This window comes from Neolamprologus multifasciatus, chromosome 18, assembly GCF_963576455.1.
Source record: "Neolamprologus multifasciatus chromosome 18, fNeoMul1.2, whole genome shotgun sequence".
Classification (NCBI taxonomy): Eukaryota; Metazoa; Chordata; class Actinopteri; order Cichliformes; family Cichlidae; genus Neolamprologus; species Neolamprologus multifasciatus.
The window spans coordinates 31601942-31621414 of record NC_140456.1 but is presented as its reverse complement, the minus strand read 5'-3'; the positions used below and the strand labels follow the sequence as shown (position 1 = coordinate 31621414).

General features: G+C 40.7%; 1 protein-coding gene across 1 annotated transcript; it reads right to left on the bottom strand.

The window, feature by feature from the left end:
- Positions 1-6671: 6671 nt before the first annotated feature.
- LOC146498399 (myosin-7-like) lies at positions 6672-17860 on the bottom strand. Its single transcript, XM_085141183.1, has 39 exons — positions 17676-17860; positions 17444-17480; positions 16849-17071; positions 16627-16770; positions 16382-16538; positions 16261-16288; positions 16065-16173; positions 15877-15969; positions 15711-15774; positions 15409-15507; positions 15221-15324; positions 14982-15120; positions 14458-14576; positions 14225-14374; positions 13953-14123; positions 13514-13823; positions 13281-13360; positions 12760-12965; positions 12534-12657; positions 12320-12456; positions 11739-11994; positions 11392-11634; positions 11141-11317; positions 10908-11053; positions 10727-10817; positions 10239-10628; positions 10011-10137; positions 9816-9934; positions 9539-9735; positions 9276-9459; positions 9036-9201; positions 8829-8953; positions 8413-8721; positions 8117-8320; positions 7732-8028; positions 7522-7626; positions 7323-7418; positions 7049-7183; positions 6672-6798 (listed from the first exon to the last, which is right to left on the bottom strand). The coding sequence occupies exons 3-39, from the start codon at positions 17047-17049 to the stop codon at positions 6778-6780; spliced, it is 5823 nt and encodes a 1940-aa protein (XP_084997309.1). The 5' UTR covers positions 17050-17071; positions 17444-17480; positions 17676-17860; the 3' UTR covers positions 6672-6777.
- Positions 17861-19473: the final 1613 nt, after the last annotated feature.

Here is a 19473-nt window from a genome sequence, read left to right as displayed (position 1 = left end):
AGTTCAGAGTACCCAGGCTTCTTAGAGTCCCTGGGTGGGGTGCTGGAAGGTGCTTCACCCAGAGACTCTGTTGTCCTGCTGGGAGACTTCAACGCTCGCGTGGGTAATGACAGCAAGACCTGGAGGGGCGTGATTGGGAGGAACGGCCTCCCTGATCTGAATCCGAGTGGAGTTTTGTTATTGGACTTCTGTGCAAATCACAGTTTGGCCATAACAAACACCTTGTTCGAACATAAGAGTGTCCATAAGTGCACGTGGCACCAGGACGCTCTAGGTCGCAGGTTGATGATCGATTTTGTAATCGTATCACCAGACCTGAGACCATATGTTCTGGACACTCGGGTAAAGAGAGGGGCTGAGCTGTCAAGTGATCACCACCTGGTGATGAGTTGAATCAGGTGGCGGGGGAGGACGCTGGACAGACCTGGTGCACCTAAACGCGTAGTGAGGGTGTGCTGGAAACGTCTAGCAGAGGCCCCAGTCCACGAGATCTTCAACGCACACCTCCAGCAGAGCTTCAACAGCATTCTGAGGGAGACTGGGGACATTGAGTCCAAATGGACCATGTTCAGTGTCTCCATTGCCAAATCTGCTGCATTGAGCTGTGGCCGCAAGGTGGTTGGTGCCTGCCATCGTGGTAATCCCCGAACCAAATGGTGGAAGAGATTCTGGCAAACCGTCAGGCGTCTCAGGAGGGGAAAGCACTGCACTGTGTATACTGCTGGCGGAGCGCTGCTGACTTCGACTGAGAAAATTGTCAGGCGGTGGAAGGAATACTTCGAGGACCTCCTTAATCCCACTGACACGTCTTTCGAGGAGGAAGCAGAGTCTGGGGATGGGGGGAATGACCCGCCAATTTCCGGAGGCAAGGTCACTGAGGCAGTTAAACAACTCCTTGGTGGCAGAGTCCCTGGTGTTGATGAGGTCCGCCCCGAGTTCCTGAAGGCTCTGGACGTTGTAGGGCTGTCCTGGTTGACACGCCTCTACAATGTTGCATGGAGATCAGGGGCAGTACCCCTGGACTGGAAGACCGGGGTGGTGGTCCCCATCTTTAAGAAGGGGGACCGGAGGGTGTGTTCCAACTACAGGGGGATCACACTCCTCAGCCTCCCTGGGAAAGTCTATGCCAGGGTGCTGGAAAGGAGAGTTTGTCCGCTAGTCGAACCTCGGATACAGGAGGAACAATGCGGTTTTCGTCCTGGTCGCAGAACACTGGACCAGCTCTTTATCCTCTCAAGGATACTTGAGGGTGCATGGAAGTTTGCCCAACCAGTCTACATGTGTTTTGTGGACTTGGAGAAGGCATTCGACCGTGTCCCTCGGGGTGTCTTGTGGGAGGTGCTGCGGGAGTATGGGGTGTCTGGCCCATTGCTACGGGCCATTCGATCCCTATACAACCATTGCAGGAGCTTGGTTTGCATTGCCGGCAATAAGTCGGACTCATTCCCGGTGGGTGATGGGCAGCCAAGTGGCAGAGGGCTTTCACTTCGGTGGCCTCAGAATCTCATCTCTGCTTTTCGCGGATGATGTGGTTCTGTTGGCTTCATCGGGTGAAGGCCTCCAGCTCGCACTGGAACAGTTCGCAGCCGAGTGTGAAGCAGCGGGAATGAGGATTAGGACCTCCAAATCTGAGGCCATGGTTCTCAGCCGGAAAAGGATCTAGTGCCCACTCCGGGTCGGGGATGAGTCCCTGCCCCAAGTGGAGGAGTTCAAGTAACTCGGGGTCTTGTTCGCGAGTGATGGGAGAAGGGAGCCGGAGATCGACAGACGGATTGGTGCGGCGGCTGCAGACGCTGCACCGGTCCGTCGTGGTGAAGAGGGAGCTGAGTGTAAAAGCGAAGCTCTCAATTTACCGGTCGATCTACATCCCTACCCTCACCTATGGCCACGAGCTGTGGGTAGTGACTGAAAGAACGAGATCGTGGATACAAGCGATGGAAATGAGCTTCCTCCAAAGGGTGGCTGGCCTCTCCCTTAGAGATAGGGTGAGAAGTTCGGCCATCCGGGCCGAAGGGGCTCAGAGTAGAGCCCTGCTTCTCCACATTGAAAGGAGCCAACTGAGGTGGTTCAGGCATCTGACAAGGATGCCTCCTCGGCGCCTCCTGGGGTTGGTGTTCCCGGGCATGTCCCACCGGGAGGAGGCTCTGGGGCAGACCCAGGACACGCTGGAGAGATTATATCTCTCGGCTGGCCTGGGAACGCTTTGGTGTTCACCCGGATAAGCTGGAGGAGGTGGCTGGGGAGAGGGAGGTCTGGGCTTCTCTGCTTAGGCTGCTGCCCCTGCAACCCGGCCCCGGATAAAGCGGATGAAGATGGATGGATGGATGGATGGATGTTAAGTGGTTTAAAAACACAACAAACACAAAAAAAACCCATTCTTTAAAAATGGTCAGGTACATGGAATCAACTGAAAATGAGAAAAAAAGTAGCCAATCTCAGGAGAAAAACTTTAACAGACCTTTAGAAAAACTGGAGAACTATTGTTCAACACCACTTTAAATATTTTGCTATTTGGAAGCAAAATTCAATAAAGAAGATGAGGAATGGGTCAAGGCTTTTATACAGAACCAAAACATCTAATCTAGATGATAACAATGGTGAAACAACTTGAAAGACATTTTAAGGGCCTAGCTATTGTAAATATGTAACCATTACATTTAACCCACCAAAAGTCAGAAATTGTGAAAAAGGACACGCCTTAAGTAGACCAACCAGATATGATAGCAGCCTAGTATGTGCAGACTATATAACAAGTGATCCTTTAGGATGGAATAAAATTCTGAATATATGTGTACACATGTGAATGCAAGTCAAGATTGCACAACACTGCCCTCAGTTTTTACTGACTAGCCAAGCAAACTTACATCATTTTGGGCTGTATTTGTAGGCAGAAACATCCCAGTGTTTCTCCAATGTGTCCAAATATTGGAACTCTAGGATTGTTCAGCTATGTAGTATTTCACCCAGGGTTAAACTATGAGTGAAATATGTCTCACTGTTGCACCAAGCCACACTCTAAAACAACAATAGAATGCTAACAACGTGTTATTTTCGTGTTATAAATTGTTACCTTTTAGACTTCAATATTTAATGTACAAAATGGCCAAAGTGAGAAAAAAAAAATTCAACCAACTGTGCATAATTCTTGTTATTTAGCTTATTTAGATCATCAAGGTTAATCTGTTGTAACTTACAGACAGTTTACCCCACTGAGGTATTCCTTACATGAAATTATAATGCAAATCCTCTAACAACACTTGCTGAAGCAGTTCTGCACTTGTTTGGATAGCTTTATACACATTTACACTACTGCACCTGATGTAGGGAACACAGGTAAAACTACATGTGTCAGATTTAATATTAATATTTGCATAATATTACGGTTGTGGCAACCATAAGGGATGACTAAACAGGGGTTTGCTGCAACACATATACAGTACATACTTAGTATTAATAGAGGCCTAGAACTGGCTTGAGTTGTGAAGTGGCATGATGGATATAGACTGAACATGTACACGAAAACTAGCTATAAAACAAGTAAACAAGATTGTTATAGTGCCTAATTTTAAGGTAATAATTAAAAATTATAAATAAAAATAAATGAAAAGTTATCCGTTGTTATCAGGACAGAGGGGTAATATTTCTGCTTACTTTTAGCATATTCAGCATTTTTATTATAATTGCACTTAAGCTAGTATTGACATCTGTAATGGATGTCCACAACAGGCAGTCTCTGATATACCAATACTTTAACAGTGAAGGCTTCTTAGCCTAAGCTGCAACTGGAAATTCTATTGATCAGTCTCCATACAGTGTACATACAGTATATAATGTTAGCAGTGTGTCAGCCCTCATACCAAACTTCTGAACTCCTTTACTTAGCTCTAATCTATTCCAGGCACCGTCAAAGGTCCCATTCCCAGCTGTCCAGAATCCTTGTATCCTTGTCTTCTTCAATGACTTGTATATAGAAGGGAAGGTGTGAGACACCTTGTCTCTTAAGTTTGAAGTCTGAGCCAACTGTGGTTTCAGATGTGGTTGCTATTCTTAGAATGCTTGATATTTACTGAAGGTCACTTGAGGAGGTGTTGAGCATTGGTCCCTGCCTCCATAAGTCCTCTAGTATTACCCTTTCTCCTTGCCTTCAGTTAGACAATAAAGGAGTTAGTGTTTGGTGTCTTTGCAGTCAGTTCTAGAAGACTTCTGTACATTAAAAAATATGTCTGTTGCTGAAGACTGAATTTCTGTTGAACAGATGAACTTTGCAAGGTATGGTTGAACTTCATCAATCTTTATATAATGTATTTGTTTTATATTTACTGTACAGTTAATGCCTATAAATATAAATACCATATACATTTTTGTATTTCTATTCTATTCTGTTTAGCAGATTAGCATTACTGTTGTTCTAATATCTGTTGTAAATCCAAAGTTTTCTTTATACACAGTAATGTGGAAACGTTTTTGAACTACGCCTCGTTTCTTTATATTTTGCATCCAAGAAGCAGGAATTTCTTGATGTGTATTTTTTGTCAAAATGTTGCATGAATTAAAATAATTTAATTTGTTTGAAATTTTCTTACCCTTTCCTTCCTTCAAAGGTTTTTTTTTTTATGGGAAAACCAGAGGAATGAGACAAACTCTGGAATTGCATATCACTACCAAAGGTGAGTTCTTGGGAGAATTGCTGTTTGGATTTTTATAAGAGGCCACATGTCAGACACTTAACTATGCCAATGTAGATATGTGCATATGAGAAAGTCTTGATTGTATGGTTGAATTACGCAGTGGCTAAAAGGCCAGACTACTGTCTATATCAGTGGTCATTATTATAAGTTACCCTTGTAAGTAGGACAAATTCTAAATAACATGGTCTCTTTGCAATAAAGAGCTGAAGCTAATTAGAAATCTGCTGGAAGTGCTGAGGGTGCTGTGGCGCTGTGGGGTATTGTAGGGAACCTCTATGTCTACAACTACTAATTGAAAGATAACATTTTAATTTTGTTTTTTCAATGAAAATAGTGAATTTTAAGTTGCTTAGGTTCATTCATGTCTCTAACTATAGTGTAGTTACCAAACCTTTTGTAAACAGGCATGCTGTCACACATGAAAATGGATATGGAAATTTCAGATTAATCAATTAATCCATGAAAAAGGGCGCAAGTTATCAGATGATCAGAATCAACTGACGTAATCTTGTGTATTGTGCTTATAGTACACATGATGAATTCAAAAATATCTTGGCTGTTTCTTTTGCTGTTCAGAGGAGCAGGGAGCTAAACTTTATAGTGTTTGGATGCACAGGGCATGATGAGAAGTTCATCAGTGTGTGACTCCTGTGTGAAGAAACACTTTGTGCATTGTGCTCTGCTACCATACTGTCTGCCCTAGATTTGCCTGTATCCATGATAAGCCATGTTCTGATCATCAAGTTATTTTGTCAATCTTCCCATGAGCTAGGTGACATAGTCACTTTACGTATTTACCCAGTATTTTCTGTATTATTTTTCTCTGATGATTATCCTTTAGTATTTGACCATGATAAAACTGTATTATTGTCATCAGTGTTTTTACTACTGTATTTTACATTATTAGGACATAAACATGCAAAAAAAAAAAAAAAAAAAAAAAATCCAAAACATGCACAACCAATATACATTTCAAAGAATGTATCAATTCTCTATAGCTCTTTCCTAGATGGGTGGTGTAGCACCTCTTACATAAAACAATGTTTTCACTAGTTAATTAGGTGGGGAAACTCAGCCACCATCCATTGTCTAGGAACAATGCATTCAAAAGACAGCATAGGTCCAGCCAGACTTTATCCAATCTATCATGAGAAACACTGACACACAAACAAACACCCCATAAAGCTGTTTAACATGAAGCTGCCTATTTCGACTCCTGAGGAAGTTTGATGGAATTATAGAACCTTTTTCTTTTCTTTTTTTCATATAACCTTTTTTATCAACTGTTTTCACTCCTCCATTAAGAAATTAATCATTATTTATTAATTAACTTATATATGAAAGATACAACTAGGTTCACATTTTGGACAGAGAGGACGGATGATTTGAAAGAGGAGTGAAAGACGTCCACTGTGAACGAACATCCTTGAACAGAGACGGTGGCTTACGACACCAACTGTCTGCCATCTATAATCCAGTTTTGAGATCCCTTCCCAGACACCTTAACGCCCACTCACATCCTGGCCCATCCTGATTAGGTAGAGGATCAATAGGGGGTCCACGACCCTCTTGGTGACACTCCCATAGGGCTTAAAATATGGGATTCTCCACCATTTGCTCTTAGAACTGAAGAAGCATGTCAGATGAAACTTAAAGAAGTCCTTTTCTTTCCAAGCTCCTTAGAATACAGCTGGGTCATAATGTATTTTTTGTTCTCTGATCAAAAACTCTAAATCAATCTTTGAGTCTGCAGATTGTATCACATGATGTCCACTCTGCTTTTTTAATAACCATTTAATAGCCATTTTCACACGTGTGATCCATTTTCTTGATTCCAAATTATTCGAGAAAAGTGTATGCAGTATCATGTTATATTCAAGCTGCACTTACATTTTACAGTTTAATTTTTTAGTTATATTTCTTACATGTAATATTAATTAATAGGACTGCCACTAATAAGCAACAAAAAAAGTCAAGACACAGTTTCAGATGCAGATTCATTTTATTCTACTGACCAACCAACATGCATAGGGAGACACCGTTACTAATACATCCGATGTCTCAGAAACAGGGATTCAGACCATGTGTTTTACTCCTCATCATGACCTTTCTGGAAACAGAGACACAAACAAGAGAGAATTAAATATTGTTAAGTATTATTGGACATATTAGGTGTTGTAGATTCAATTTTGGACATATTTGTAAAATTAACTTTTAAATATGCAGTTATATGCAAACTGAAAAATGCATCTGTGGATTCTGATGGTAAATGAAATCTTTATTTAAGTCCTAAAACAGATACATGCGATGTGTCATTATAGAAAAAGACACACTTTTAAAAAAAATGTACACATACAAACCTTTGATCCCACATCACGGCTTTTGGCGCGTAGTTTGTTGACCTGGGACTCGGCAATGTCAGCTCGCTCCTCAGCTTCATCAAGCTCATGTTGAAGTTTGCGGAACTTGGTAAGATTACTGTTGGCCTGTTCCTCCTGTAGAACAGAAGGACAATATCCTTAAGATGACCTGCTGTATATTTTCTATATTTGTATATGATTAATAGGCAAGAAGGAATGATGAACACGTGCAATGCTTTTTTAGTGTGTAAAAAAAAATGCAAAGACTACTTACAGCTTCCTCAGCAGCTTTCTTGTAGGATTTCACCTTCAGCTGCAACTTGTCCACCAGATCTTGCAGACGGGTAAGATTCTTACGATCCTCTTCTGTCTGAAAGCAAACAAGAAAAAAATTGTATTTCTTTGAGTCAAAGTAAATATGAATTAAATTTTTACTGTTTCTTCCCTCATTCTCTAAGGTGACTCAAAAATACCTGATACGTCAGCTCTTTAATCCGTCTCTCATATTTTCGTATTCCCTTGACGGCATCACCTGATTTCCTTTGTTCAACTTCAACTTCACTCTCCAGTTCTCTGATCTGTTGAACAAAAAGATTACTTATAACATACTAAATATTTTCCTTGTTTGATGATTTGGTAATTTATTATATCGATTTGACTTCATTAACACGATTTTGACTTACCCTGGCCTCAAGCTTCTGAATCTGCTTCTTGCCTCCCTTCATGGCGATCTGCTCAGCTTCATCCAGGCGGTGCTGCAGGTCTTTGATGGTTTGCTCCATGTTCTTCTTCATCCGCTCCAGATGAGCGCTGGTGTCCTGCTCTTTCTTCAGCTCCTCTGCCATCATGGCAGCATCAGTGATGGCCTTCTTGGCTTTCTCCTCTGCATTCCTGCACTCCTGCACTGCCTCCTCCACTTCAGTTTGAAGCTGGGATGTATCAGCCTCCAGCTTCTTCTTTTGGTTTATCAGGCTGGTGTTCTGGTGTTCAGATGAAAAATATAATTTTTTAAATTCCTGAGTATATTTTTAATAGATAGTTTCTGTATCAAGTCTTCTCCAGTCTTACCTGTGAGTGCAGTAGCTGCACTCTCTCACTGACATCCAGCAGCTCTTGCTCTGCAAGTTTGCGGCTTCTCTCCGTTTGATCCAGAGCTGCTCTCAGCTCCTCCACTTCAGCCTGAAGAAGGTTGTTGCGTCGCTCAACAATGGCAATGTTTTCCTTCATATCATCACTGGCTCGCAGAGAGTCGTCCAGCTGAAGTTGAGTATCCTTGAAGATAAAAACCCCCAAAATTTTAACTGATGTTTCACTTTGGTTTTGATTTTTGTTTCAAAGAAGTAGAACTGCTTGTTTATTCAGACCTTCAGATGGGCATGGACGGCCTTAAGTTGTTTCTGGGCCTCGGCTGCCTGCCTGTTAGCCTGGCTTAGCTGGATCTCCATCTCATTGAGGTCTCCCTCCATCTTCTTTTTCAGACGCAGAGCCTCGTTCCTGCTGCGAGTCTCAGCCTCCAGAGAGCTTTGAAGAGTATCCACAGTTCGCTGGTGGTTTCTTTTCGATTGCTCCATTTCTTCATCTTTCTCAGCTAGCTTGCGCTCAATGTCAGCCTTTACTTGGTTAAACTCAAGTTGGGCTCTGAGAATCTTCCCTTCCTCATGCTCCAGTGTGGCCTGTCACAAATAGAAATTAGACACAATGACTACATAACTTGTAATTAATTAATACTCACAACCTAAAATCTTTCAAATTTGAAAAAGGCCACTATGCAGCAGCTTACCTCTGCTTCCTCCAGAGCTGTCTGTATCTCAGACTTCTCTTGTTCCAACTGCTTTCGAATCTTCTCAAGCTCATGAATATTCTTTCCACCCTCACTAATTTGTTCAGTGAGGTCAGATATTTCCTCTGAGGGCATATTGTAAAAAATAAATGCCGTTATACTGTGGACAAACGGTTCATATATGATTTTAATGGGTAACTAAGTCACCTTGTAAGTTCTTGTTCTCTCTCTTCATGGTCTCCAAATGTTCAAGAGATTCTTCATAGGAGTTCTTCAGTTTGAAGAGCTCAGTGCTCAGAGACCTGGCATCTTTCTGAGAGCTCTCCAGCTCTGTTTGAGACTCCTCGTACTTCTGTTTCCACTCTGCCAAGACCTACAAGAAAGTTTTCATTTTAGATAAAAGATTGACCTTCCGCTTCAGTGAAATAATAAGTGCCGGATGAAAACCTTGTCAAAGTTTCTTTGTTTCTTGTCCAGAGCAGCAGCAGCAGCATTAGACCTCTCTACATCCACCATGAGATCTTCAATCTCATTCTGCAGCCTGTGTTTGGTCTTCTCCAGAGAGGAACATTTAGCATTCACTGCTTCAACAGCCTCCTCAGCCTCCTGCAGACGCTGAGCCAGCTTCTTTCTAGGTGATGAAAATATGTATTTGTGGTTAAACGCTCTTTACCTTTGCTGAGTTAGTGGACTTAGTGTATTTAACTTACTTGGCCTCTTCTAGTTCTTCAGTCCTCTGGATGGCATCAGTTTCATACTTGGTTCTCCACTGAGCCACCTCAGAGTTGGCCTTGGACATGCTACGTTGCAGTTCAGCTTTAGCCTCCTGCTCCTCCTCATACTGCTCCCTGAGCAGGTCACAGTCATGGCGAGCAGACTGCACTGCATGGGCTAATGCGTTCTTGGCCTAAAAGAAAGTGTATTTTTATGCACTGGGTGTAGCAATGGTCTCTACCTAATGAGGTTACACTGATGATTATGTGCTACCTTGACTTCTTCCTCCAGTTGTCTTTTCAGGTCTTCAATTTGCTGAGTGTACGACAGTTTTCCTCTCGTGAGTTGAGACACCAGAGAATCCTTTTCCTCAAGCTGCCTCAAAAGTTCACCTTATTTAAGCATAACATTAAATTCAGTACCGCACACCGGCACAACTAAAATATGCTGTTCAAGTCTAATGCATACCGTTCTCAGTTTGAAGCTTTGCTCTCTGCATGGTGAAGTCATTGATGGCACGCTGTCCCTCTTCTGATTTTGTTTTATATTCATTCATCTGGTCTTCCAGAGACCTGCACATTTTCTCCAAGTTGTTCTGTGAACAAAAAGCAGTAGATGGCCAATCATGTACTCAATTATAAAATTAATGTTTGATTTGGCAATGAGAACAAACCCTAATACCTGAAAGTAACTTACCTTTGCCTTGACAGTTTGTTCCATATTGGAGACCACGTCATCCAGCTCCAGTCTGAGCTCACTCTTCTCCTTCTCCAGTTTCTGCTTGACTCTCTGCAGGTTGTCAATCTGCTCTCCCAGCTCAGCAACGCTGTCGGCTTGTTTCTTCCTGAGTGTGGCAGTAGTGGATTCATGGTGCAGAGTGGCCTCTTCGAGGTCTCTGCGCAGTTTCTGGAACTCGGCCTCCCTCTTCTTGTTCATCTCAATCTGGGCAGCTGTGGCTCCTCCAGCCTCCTCCAACCTCTCACTGATCTCCTCCAGCTCTCTGGCCAGGTCAGCTCTCTGCTTCTCCACCTTGGCTCGAGCAGCTCTCTCTGCCTCAAGCTCTTCCTCCAGCTCCTCAATACGGGCCTAGATCGGAGTCAAAAGCAAACCTTGACATTTAATTTTACTCCTCCAAACCATATGTTTTTCTTTTTCTTTTTCATGGGTCTTGTTTGATTCTTTACCTGCAACTCCTTCAGTTTTTTCTGGAGCTGGGCACTCATCACCTGCTCATCCTCAACTTTACCATTCAGCTGACTGATTTCAAAATCTTTCCTTTGGATATAAAATAAAAAGGTTTCACCTGAGGCACAATCTAAAATGTTTTTTTATTGCTTCATTGTAAACCTGCCCATCTCATCTTACTTTTTCAGCCTCTCTTCGAGCTGCTGCTTATCATTTTCCAGGTCCATGATACTTTCTTGAGCTAACTTGAGGTCTCCTTCAAGCTTCCTCTTTGCTCGCTCAAGGTCCATACGGACTTTCTTTTCTTGCTCTAAAGACCCCTCAAGCTGTGGGGGAAAATAAATATTATTACAATGGTACTGATATATGAAAATTATTATTCATTTACTACTACAGTCAGTCTATGTTCTTACATCATCCACTTGCTGCTCCAGCTTAGTTTTGGCCTTAGTTAGAGTGTTGACTTTGTCTTCCTCACTTTGCAGGTCGTCCAGAGTTTGCTGATGAGCTTCCTGTAAAGCTTTCTTTTCCTTGGTCAGCTTGGCAATGATTTCATCCAATGCAGCCATTTCCTCAGTCAAGTTTTTTACCTATAGCCAAAATAGAGGTTCATTTTAGTAACAGATTAATTTCACAATGACAGTCATTAATAGGTTTGTTGTACCTTGTTCTCAGTGGCATGCTTCTCCTTCTCCACTTTAGCTAGAGTTAACTCTAAGTCATCGATGTCTTTCTTCAGCTCGGAGCACTCGTCCTCCAGCTTCCTCTTCTTAGCAGTCAGTTCTGCATTCATCTCCTCCTCATCCTCCAGCCTCTCTGTCAGCTCTTTGATTTTGGCCTCCAGCTGAATTTTGCTCTTGATCAGCCCCTCACATCTTTCTTCAGCATCGCCTAGATTGTCTTGCTCCTGAAGACAAAAAGTATGACATACGCATTAAGTCGACAAACACACACAATACATGTGATGTTGATATTTGTTGTCATACTGTAAGAAACTATCCTTTAACATACAGCCTGAACTTGGAGCTGCAGGTCGTTCTTTTCTTGGAGAAGAGTGACCATTTTCTCTTCGAGTTCTTTCCTGCGGGCTTCTGATTTTGCATAAGCCTCTTTCAGTTTGGCAAACTCTTCCTTCATGTTGGCCATCTCTTTCTCAGTCTCTGCTGACTTCAGCAGAGGTTTGATCTTGAAGAACATCTTCATCCAGGGCCAATTTTTGACCCCCATGAAGGCACGGATGTTCCACTGGATCACAAGAAGAGCATCCCTGCAGACAACAGATAATCAGTGTTTGTAAAACTCCACCCACCGTTCCATCTTCATTAAAAATATGTTTTTAATATATTTTACCAAACCCTCACAACATTCTCCTATGCATGTATCTAATGACAGTTGCCATATTTTGTGTCCATAAGTCCATGAACATATTGCATTTTGATATTTTGTTCAGTGATAAAACATGGTTCAGTGGAAAATATGTCTTGTATACTGGACAGATGATAAATTTTAATGATGCAAATCTGTTTTGACATTGTGCTGCACAACATAAACTGAGTTGGCTAACAGAATTTGACCAAGCTTTGATAAGTTACCTGCGTTCAACAATCTTCTGGAATTCAACTCTTGCCAGAAGGCCTCTTGATCGAGCTTGGATGCCAGTGATGATTAGGGCTAATCTGTCATCTCTCATCTCCTCTAGCAGGCCCAACAGCCCAGCCTTGAAAAACACCTTTTACAGCAACACATAGCAGAGTCAGTAACCGCTTGTTTCTGTTCAAAGTGTTCTATAAGCATGCAAATATTGACCTTGGTGTGTCCCAGTTTGTACTGGTTGTGGTCTATATCTAAAGAACCCAAAAGTTTTTCAGCAGCCTTCTTGTTGTCAATGAACTGTCCCTCGGGAATGGCGTTAGGGTTCAAAATACGGTACCTTTGTTAGAAAAACAACAGATGAAAGAGTTGTTTCTTTTTAAGTACATACTAATATGGATGGATGGATACTAATATGCATTTGTTTTAAGAGAACTCAAACCTCTGCTTGAAATCTCCATAGAGGATCCTGTTGGGGAAACCCTTTCTGCAGATCCTGATGCCTTCCAGCACACCGTTACAGCGCAGCTGGTGCATCACCAGAGGGTTCTCCATGGCCCCTGGAGTCTTGGTCTCGTTGGGGATGATGCAGCGTACAAAGTGAGGGTGAGTTGACCTCAAGTTGGTCATCAGCTTGTTCAGGTTCTCCTGAAAGTTTTTTATATGTAAATTGTTGCTATTGCTTTTGACACCAAGTACAGTAAGTATGTAAGTTTCCTTTTGGGTGTTTACAAAGTAGTTGCCATAGTCAATTTTAGTCAGATTATTGATCTTCCTAATGCAGCCCATAAAGGGTTTGTGTCGCCTGGTTAATTTCAGTGTCTATAACTTCAAAACTGGGCAAATCAGAACAAAGTTTTGAACCTGTATCAAAACAATGTAAAATTCTTGCTGAAGTCATGATGTATAACTCAGTACAATCTCTCCTTTACATTAAAAAATAAAAATGTATACATCTCTTACCCTGTGCAAAGCTGATACAGTTTGGAAGGAAGAACCTTTCTTCTTGCTTCCACCTTTGCCCTTCCCACCAGATTCCTGAGCTAAAAAAAATTAATGTTGAACTTTATTGAGAGAACCAACAGATCACAACAGATTTTTAAGGCATTTCAAATCTGTAGAAAAATTAATTACAATACTGTTGTTGTTGGAAATTATTATTGACTTCTAATTTTCACTATGGGATGTCAAAATACCTGAATCAGCTCCTGCATATCCGGCAAAAAGCAAGGATAAAAGCTTAAGGTTAGACTTCTGGAAAAGACCAACAACAGTCTCATTCAGAGGATCCTTGTTCTTCACCAACCAGTTGTTGATATTGTAATCAACAGTTCCAGCGTAGTGCACAAGGGAAAAATGAGCCTCTGGTTTTCCTTTGACAACTCTGGGCTTCTGGAAGTTGCCAGATTTTCCCAGGTGGTTGTCGTAGAGCTTAGCTTTAAAGGTGGCATCACTGGCTTTGGGGAACATGCACTCCTCTTCAAGGATGGACATGATACCCATGGGCTAAGATAAATATAATGAAGAAAAACAATTTTCATGACAAAAATTTTAACATACATTTTAGTTTTAAGAATAACATGCACAAACAGTAGGATAAAAATAGAAATGTTTTTATATAGTCCAGTGTCACACCTTTTCAATCAGGTCGATACAGGCCTGCAGATCCATACCAAAATCAATGAACTCCCAATCGATGCCCTCTTTCTTGTACTCTTCCTGCTCCAGTACAAACATGTGGTGGTTGAAAAACTGTTGCAGTTTTTCATTGGTGAAGTTGATGCACAGCTGCTCAAAGGTGTTGAACTGAAATGAAATGGACCACAGTATGTTCATGATTAAAAATGCATCCTTACATTAGGGACAACCATTTATAAGATTATAAGAACTTATTTTTCCAAACTCACATCAAAGATCTCAAATCCAGCAATGTCAAGCACCCCAATAAAATACTGGCGAGGCTGTTTGGTGTCCAGGGACTGGTTGATTCTCACCACCATCCACAGAAACATCTTCTCATATACTGACTTAGCCAGTGCACCGATAGCGTAGTACACCTTAGAACGGAAATATGTGATTCAAAATAAATGGTGTGTTTTCATTAAATCAAAGCCTGACAAAATTCCCTGTAACTCTGTACCTGGGCGACATTTTGTCCCTTGGTGACCCACTCGTTTCCTACTTTGACTCTTGGGTGACAGAGACCTTTGATGAGGTCAGCAGAGTTCAGGCCCATCAGATATGCAACTTTGTCAGCATCTGAGAAATAGTGACAGTGATACATTTTTTGCATATTTTATTTTGCACAGTTTAAGATCTTCTGACAAAAATAACATCATCCATTCACATTCAGTATTTTTTACTTTACATTGTACTTTAACTGTTCTCCCCCAGAGTTGTCTGTTTTTCTGGTGGATAGTGGCTCTCACCATGGCTTCTTGCATTTCCAAAGCCTAAGAAATTGATTTTTAACCCTTTGCAGGCTGATAGATGTCGTCTGTTCTAGAGGGTTTTTTTTTTTACATTGTTGTATCCTTCACTTTGTTAGGTTCCATTTAGCTTCTATTTAAGTGATTCCTTGATTCAACAGGTCTGGCCTTAGTCAGGCGTCAGAGTGCCTAGTTATTTGAATATAATCTATTATGTTATAATTATATTTCTTACCTTCAGTACCATCGGCCTCTGCCTGCTCTTCTCTCTGCTTCTGTTTAAACTTCATGTTGCCATAGTGCATGATTGCACCAGTAAGCTTGTAAATACTGTTCTTCTCTTCTTGAGTGAAGCCCAAAACATCAAAGGCTTGCTGATGAAAATCAAAAACATTAATTTTACTATTTTCTTTTTTGTTTTATTAAATGAATTTTGGACTAAAATTGCTGCAGTGCATCTAAGATTCAACTCACATCAGTGGCCATCAGCTCTTCAGAATCATTGATAGAGGCTACTGTTGTCTCTCCTTGGGAGATGAAGGCGTAGTCATAAGGGTTGTTGGTGATGAGCAGCATTTCTAAAATTAAATAGAAAATGTTTATTTCACTATGAAATGTATGATTGAGTACAAATCAAACACCTGTCCTGTACTCATCCTTACCTAGAAGTTCAGGCTTTATCTGAGAAAGGATCTGGTAGAAAATGTGGTAGTCCCTCTCAGCTTTGAGCTGGAAGGTCACACGAGACTTTTCCAAAAGGTCTGAATGAGTTATCATAAATGGTATGAAAGTGTGACACACAATAACACATTTAATAGAGTTTTTCAAATGTTTAATTATGAAACAATACCCCAGTTTTAAACAGGCTTTGCATGGTTAAAGCACTCTTGGTTCATATTTGCAGAGGCCTTCAACCAAACAAAAATGGCTCAGAAAATACATGGATTATCTTAATTTTACTTACAGGTCTCGATGTCAGCCGAGGCCAGCTTTCCTCGGTTGTCAAAATGAATACGGATGAATTTACCCTGGGAGGAAAATGTGTGTTCACTTGTATTTTTGGAATAAGAAGTAACTTCATTTATGAATGTAAACAAGTAGTCTGACATCAGCCAGATACAGACACTCACAAATCTGGAAGAGTTGTCATTCCTGATGGTTTTGGCATTGCCAAAGGCCTCCAGAGCAGGGTTAGCCTGGATGATTTGATCTTCAAGGGTTCCCTGATTTAGTTAAACAAAAAAGAACCTTGACAAACAGCAATATTATGACTATATTTTGTTTGTCTAACATTAAGAAAATCTTGTCTCATAAGAACCTTCTTCTCTGCAGCTGGATCTTTCTTCCCACTTGGGACAGCAGCAATGCTGGCAAAGTACTGAATGACACGTTTGGTGTTGACAGTCTTTCCAGCTCCAGATTCTCCACTGAGTCGAAAAAAGACATACATTTCAAGACCAAGAAGTATATCTCTTAACTGCTGAAAAAAGACTCTTGTTGGTAAAGTTACTTACGTGATAAGGATTGACTGGTTTTCTCTGTCTGTCAGCGAGAGAATATCAGAAAATCAAGGAAAACGCGACGATGTCCAAACAAAATGTCATTCAAGATGAATGCTAAAAGGGATATTTGTACCTGCCAGCATGTACTGGTAGGCATTGTCAGAGATGGAGAAGATATGAGGAGGAGCTTCAGTCCTCTTCTTTCCTCTGTAGGCAACGACTACCTCCTGGTTGTAGACTGGCAGCCACTTGTAGGGATTGACAGTCACACAGAACAACCCAGAGTAGGTCTGTCATGTAAAGAGAGGGATGTTAAATTTTGTTTCAGATGCGAAAATGTTATTTCACTAAAGATAACTTTCAAGTTTGGTAACTCACGTAGATCATCCACGCTGCGTAACGCTCTTTGAGGTTAAACAGCACAGCTGGTTCATGGAGGAAGGTGAACATCGCCATGTCTTCAATTTTATCAAACTTAGGCGGGTTCTGAGGGTGCACATTGCAATCCTTCACTGTGACAGTCTGCAAAAAGAAGTACCAGGTATTACACAAAGCTAAAAACGAAAATACATTTGAATGGAACTGATATGATGAATATACCTTTCCAAATTCAGTGTCGACGGTGGCGTTGTCGCCATCGCGGCTAGTGATGGTTGCTTTAACGTACTCAACTTCAGGGTCAGGAACGAAACACTGTTTTTTCATGTCAAATGGGCGAGTCTGGGCCTCCAGACGCTCCTTATCTGACTTTCTTAGGTAAGGAGCCGCCGCCCCAAACTCTTTCATGGCAGCATCCCCCATTTTTCAACCTTTAAAAAAATGTCTATTAAATGCAAATAAGCATAAGCATATATTGACCAAATTCATGTAAGACCCAGGAAAAATGCACACAAAGCAGGTTTAGTAACAGAGACAGTAAAAGAATTTCTAAAAACAACAAAAAATATTTATATTCTTGTATATCAAGCATTTCCGGTAACTTTTAGTATGCAGAAGGCTCAAATTAACGTGTTATGCAGCAGGTCTTTGCATGAGACACAACTACTAAAGGTGTTTGGGTATTTAAGACCAGCAACCCCAAACAAACATAATCGCAAAAAATGCCCATTCTTTTCTGACACACACATGCGCCAATAGAAAAATGCATTTAAGTTAACTGATTCAGAAATTCAAGAAATGTAGCTTTAAATTTTACCTAAGGCGTTTCACTCCACAGGAAGTAACGATTTGTGCTATTTATATGAAGTACACAGAAAGGAACCAAAGATCACATATAACATCACAAATTCATTAGACATTTGACAGCAAGGTTCACAGAAACAGGAGTCCTGTCACTCAAATAAATTGCTAACCTATTACAAAATGTAGCCAGCAGCAGAAATTTTAATATAATTAAAACTTTTATACCTGCGTGGGTGTTCTCTTACCTCTGACTGTCAACCTTGAGAGAAATGACTGATCCAGTGGCTGACCAGGCTACCTCTCCATTAATAAAGGTTGTAGGTCAACCAAATATGGGAATGAATATCAGAGAAATGGCATCCAGGTTGTCTATCACAAAAAGCATTCTCCAAATTGGGTAGAGCCTGGAGCAGCTATTTGCTGCTCTCACCTTGTGAGCAACAGAGTAATGCACCCACATGGGCATGACAAAGAAGGGTGAAGGAGGAGGTGGGGGAGGCTAGGGCAGATGGTAGTCTGTCTGTCTGTCTGTCTGTCTGTCTGTCTATCTATCTATCTATCTATCTATCTATCTATCTATCTATCTATCATCTGTCTGTTTCTCTAATTTAAGAAATCTAAAGTATCAGTATCTAATTAATTATTTGTAAGTAGGTTTAAAACAAATAGTAAGCCATGAGATAGAGATTCAGATATTTTAACCAGGGTTTCTATTTTAGGGAACAATAATTAGGCAGATTTTTTTCGGGATGAAAAAAAAAGGATATTTGTTAATTAGAAGGTAGAGCCACCATGTCATAGACTTTTGCACTCTGTCGTCTGTTCAACATATGAATAAAGTAGGCTAGGATTTGTGTCACTTTAAGCATCTTGAGATCTAAAGTTCAACAATAGTCTGTAAAGCAATAGGGTGTAAAACACATTTCAAGAGGAAGAATAAAGAGCAGCTGTTGTCTACAGAGAGGCAAGACAAGGCCAAGGTCGCAGCTGTGAAGTCCCTTTATTATCACTCACCACTGTTCTCAATTAGATCTACACCCTTAGTCTAACCCTGGTCACTCTGCATTCTTTACTTTTCTTTACCAACAATAGATGTGTTCAGATGCAATCCAACCCAAGTTCATGTTTCATGAAAAAAGGGAATCAAAGGGCTGTAAGTTTTGTACCAAATTAATATTAACAAAATTATAACTCCTCTATTTTACTAAAGAGCATCTGTAATATGATTCTTCATTTATCTTCCGTTATCTTTCTGCAGTTCAAGCAAGCATATGAATGGTTCACTGCAACTTTCACGTGTTGTGTTTGTGGGGTCTTCACTCAGCAATATGAGTAGTATAATTGTGTTGCTATGCTAAAATTTGCAGTAAGTCATATTTAATTGATCAAGGTGCATGAGCTCCCTAATAGTGTGTCACATGTAATACATGTGTGTATGTTCTATGTTACTGTAACTCGTCATCAGCTGTTTCTGAACGGAGAAGAAAAATCTTGGTCCGTTCAGCAGATCAATAGTACAATAGTATATAAAATGGGTTTTTGTTGTACTTGCATGTACATCACTTGGGTCTTACAAATAATGTTGCCTTCCCCTTTCCTCTACACAGTTTTAATAACTAGACAATATGATTTCTGGTGGAAGAGCAGTGGGAGTTTTCCTGATGCTGGACTTTGTTTTTTGGTTATTGTTGTTATATTATTATTATTGTTATTATAAAATTATTCATATTGTGTTTCAACTCTGTCTCTATGATAAAGAGACAGAGATATAAGGAAATACACACAGATGTGAACGTTTAATTTCATTTTTGTATTGATTGATTCATTTTGCAAAACGTTTTAGCCCAACATAAATTAAGAGCTCTACATGCAAAGTGTTCTTAATTTTAGAGGTCATAACTCTTCTCACAAGAATGCAAATTATTTTTGTCTTTCTCCAGATGAAGAGAAACCTTTTATTTCATTTAGCTTTCTATTAAATAAATGACTTTTTTGCCACTAGAACAAAAGACGAGAGGGCACAAATGACCCCTGACTATGTAG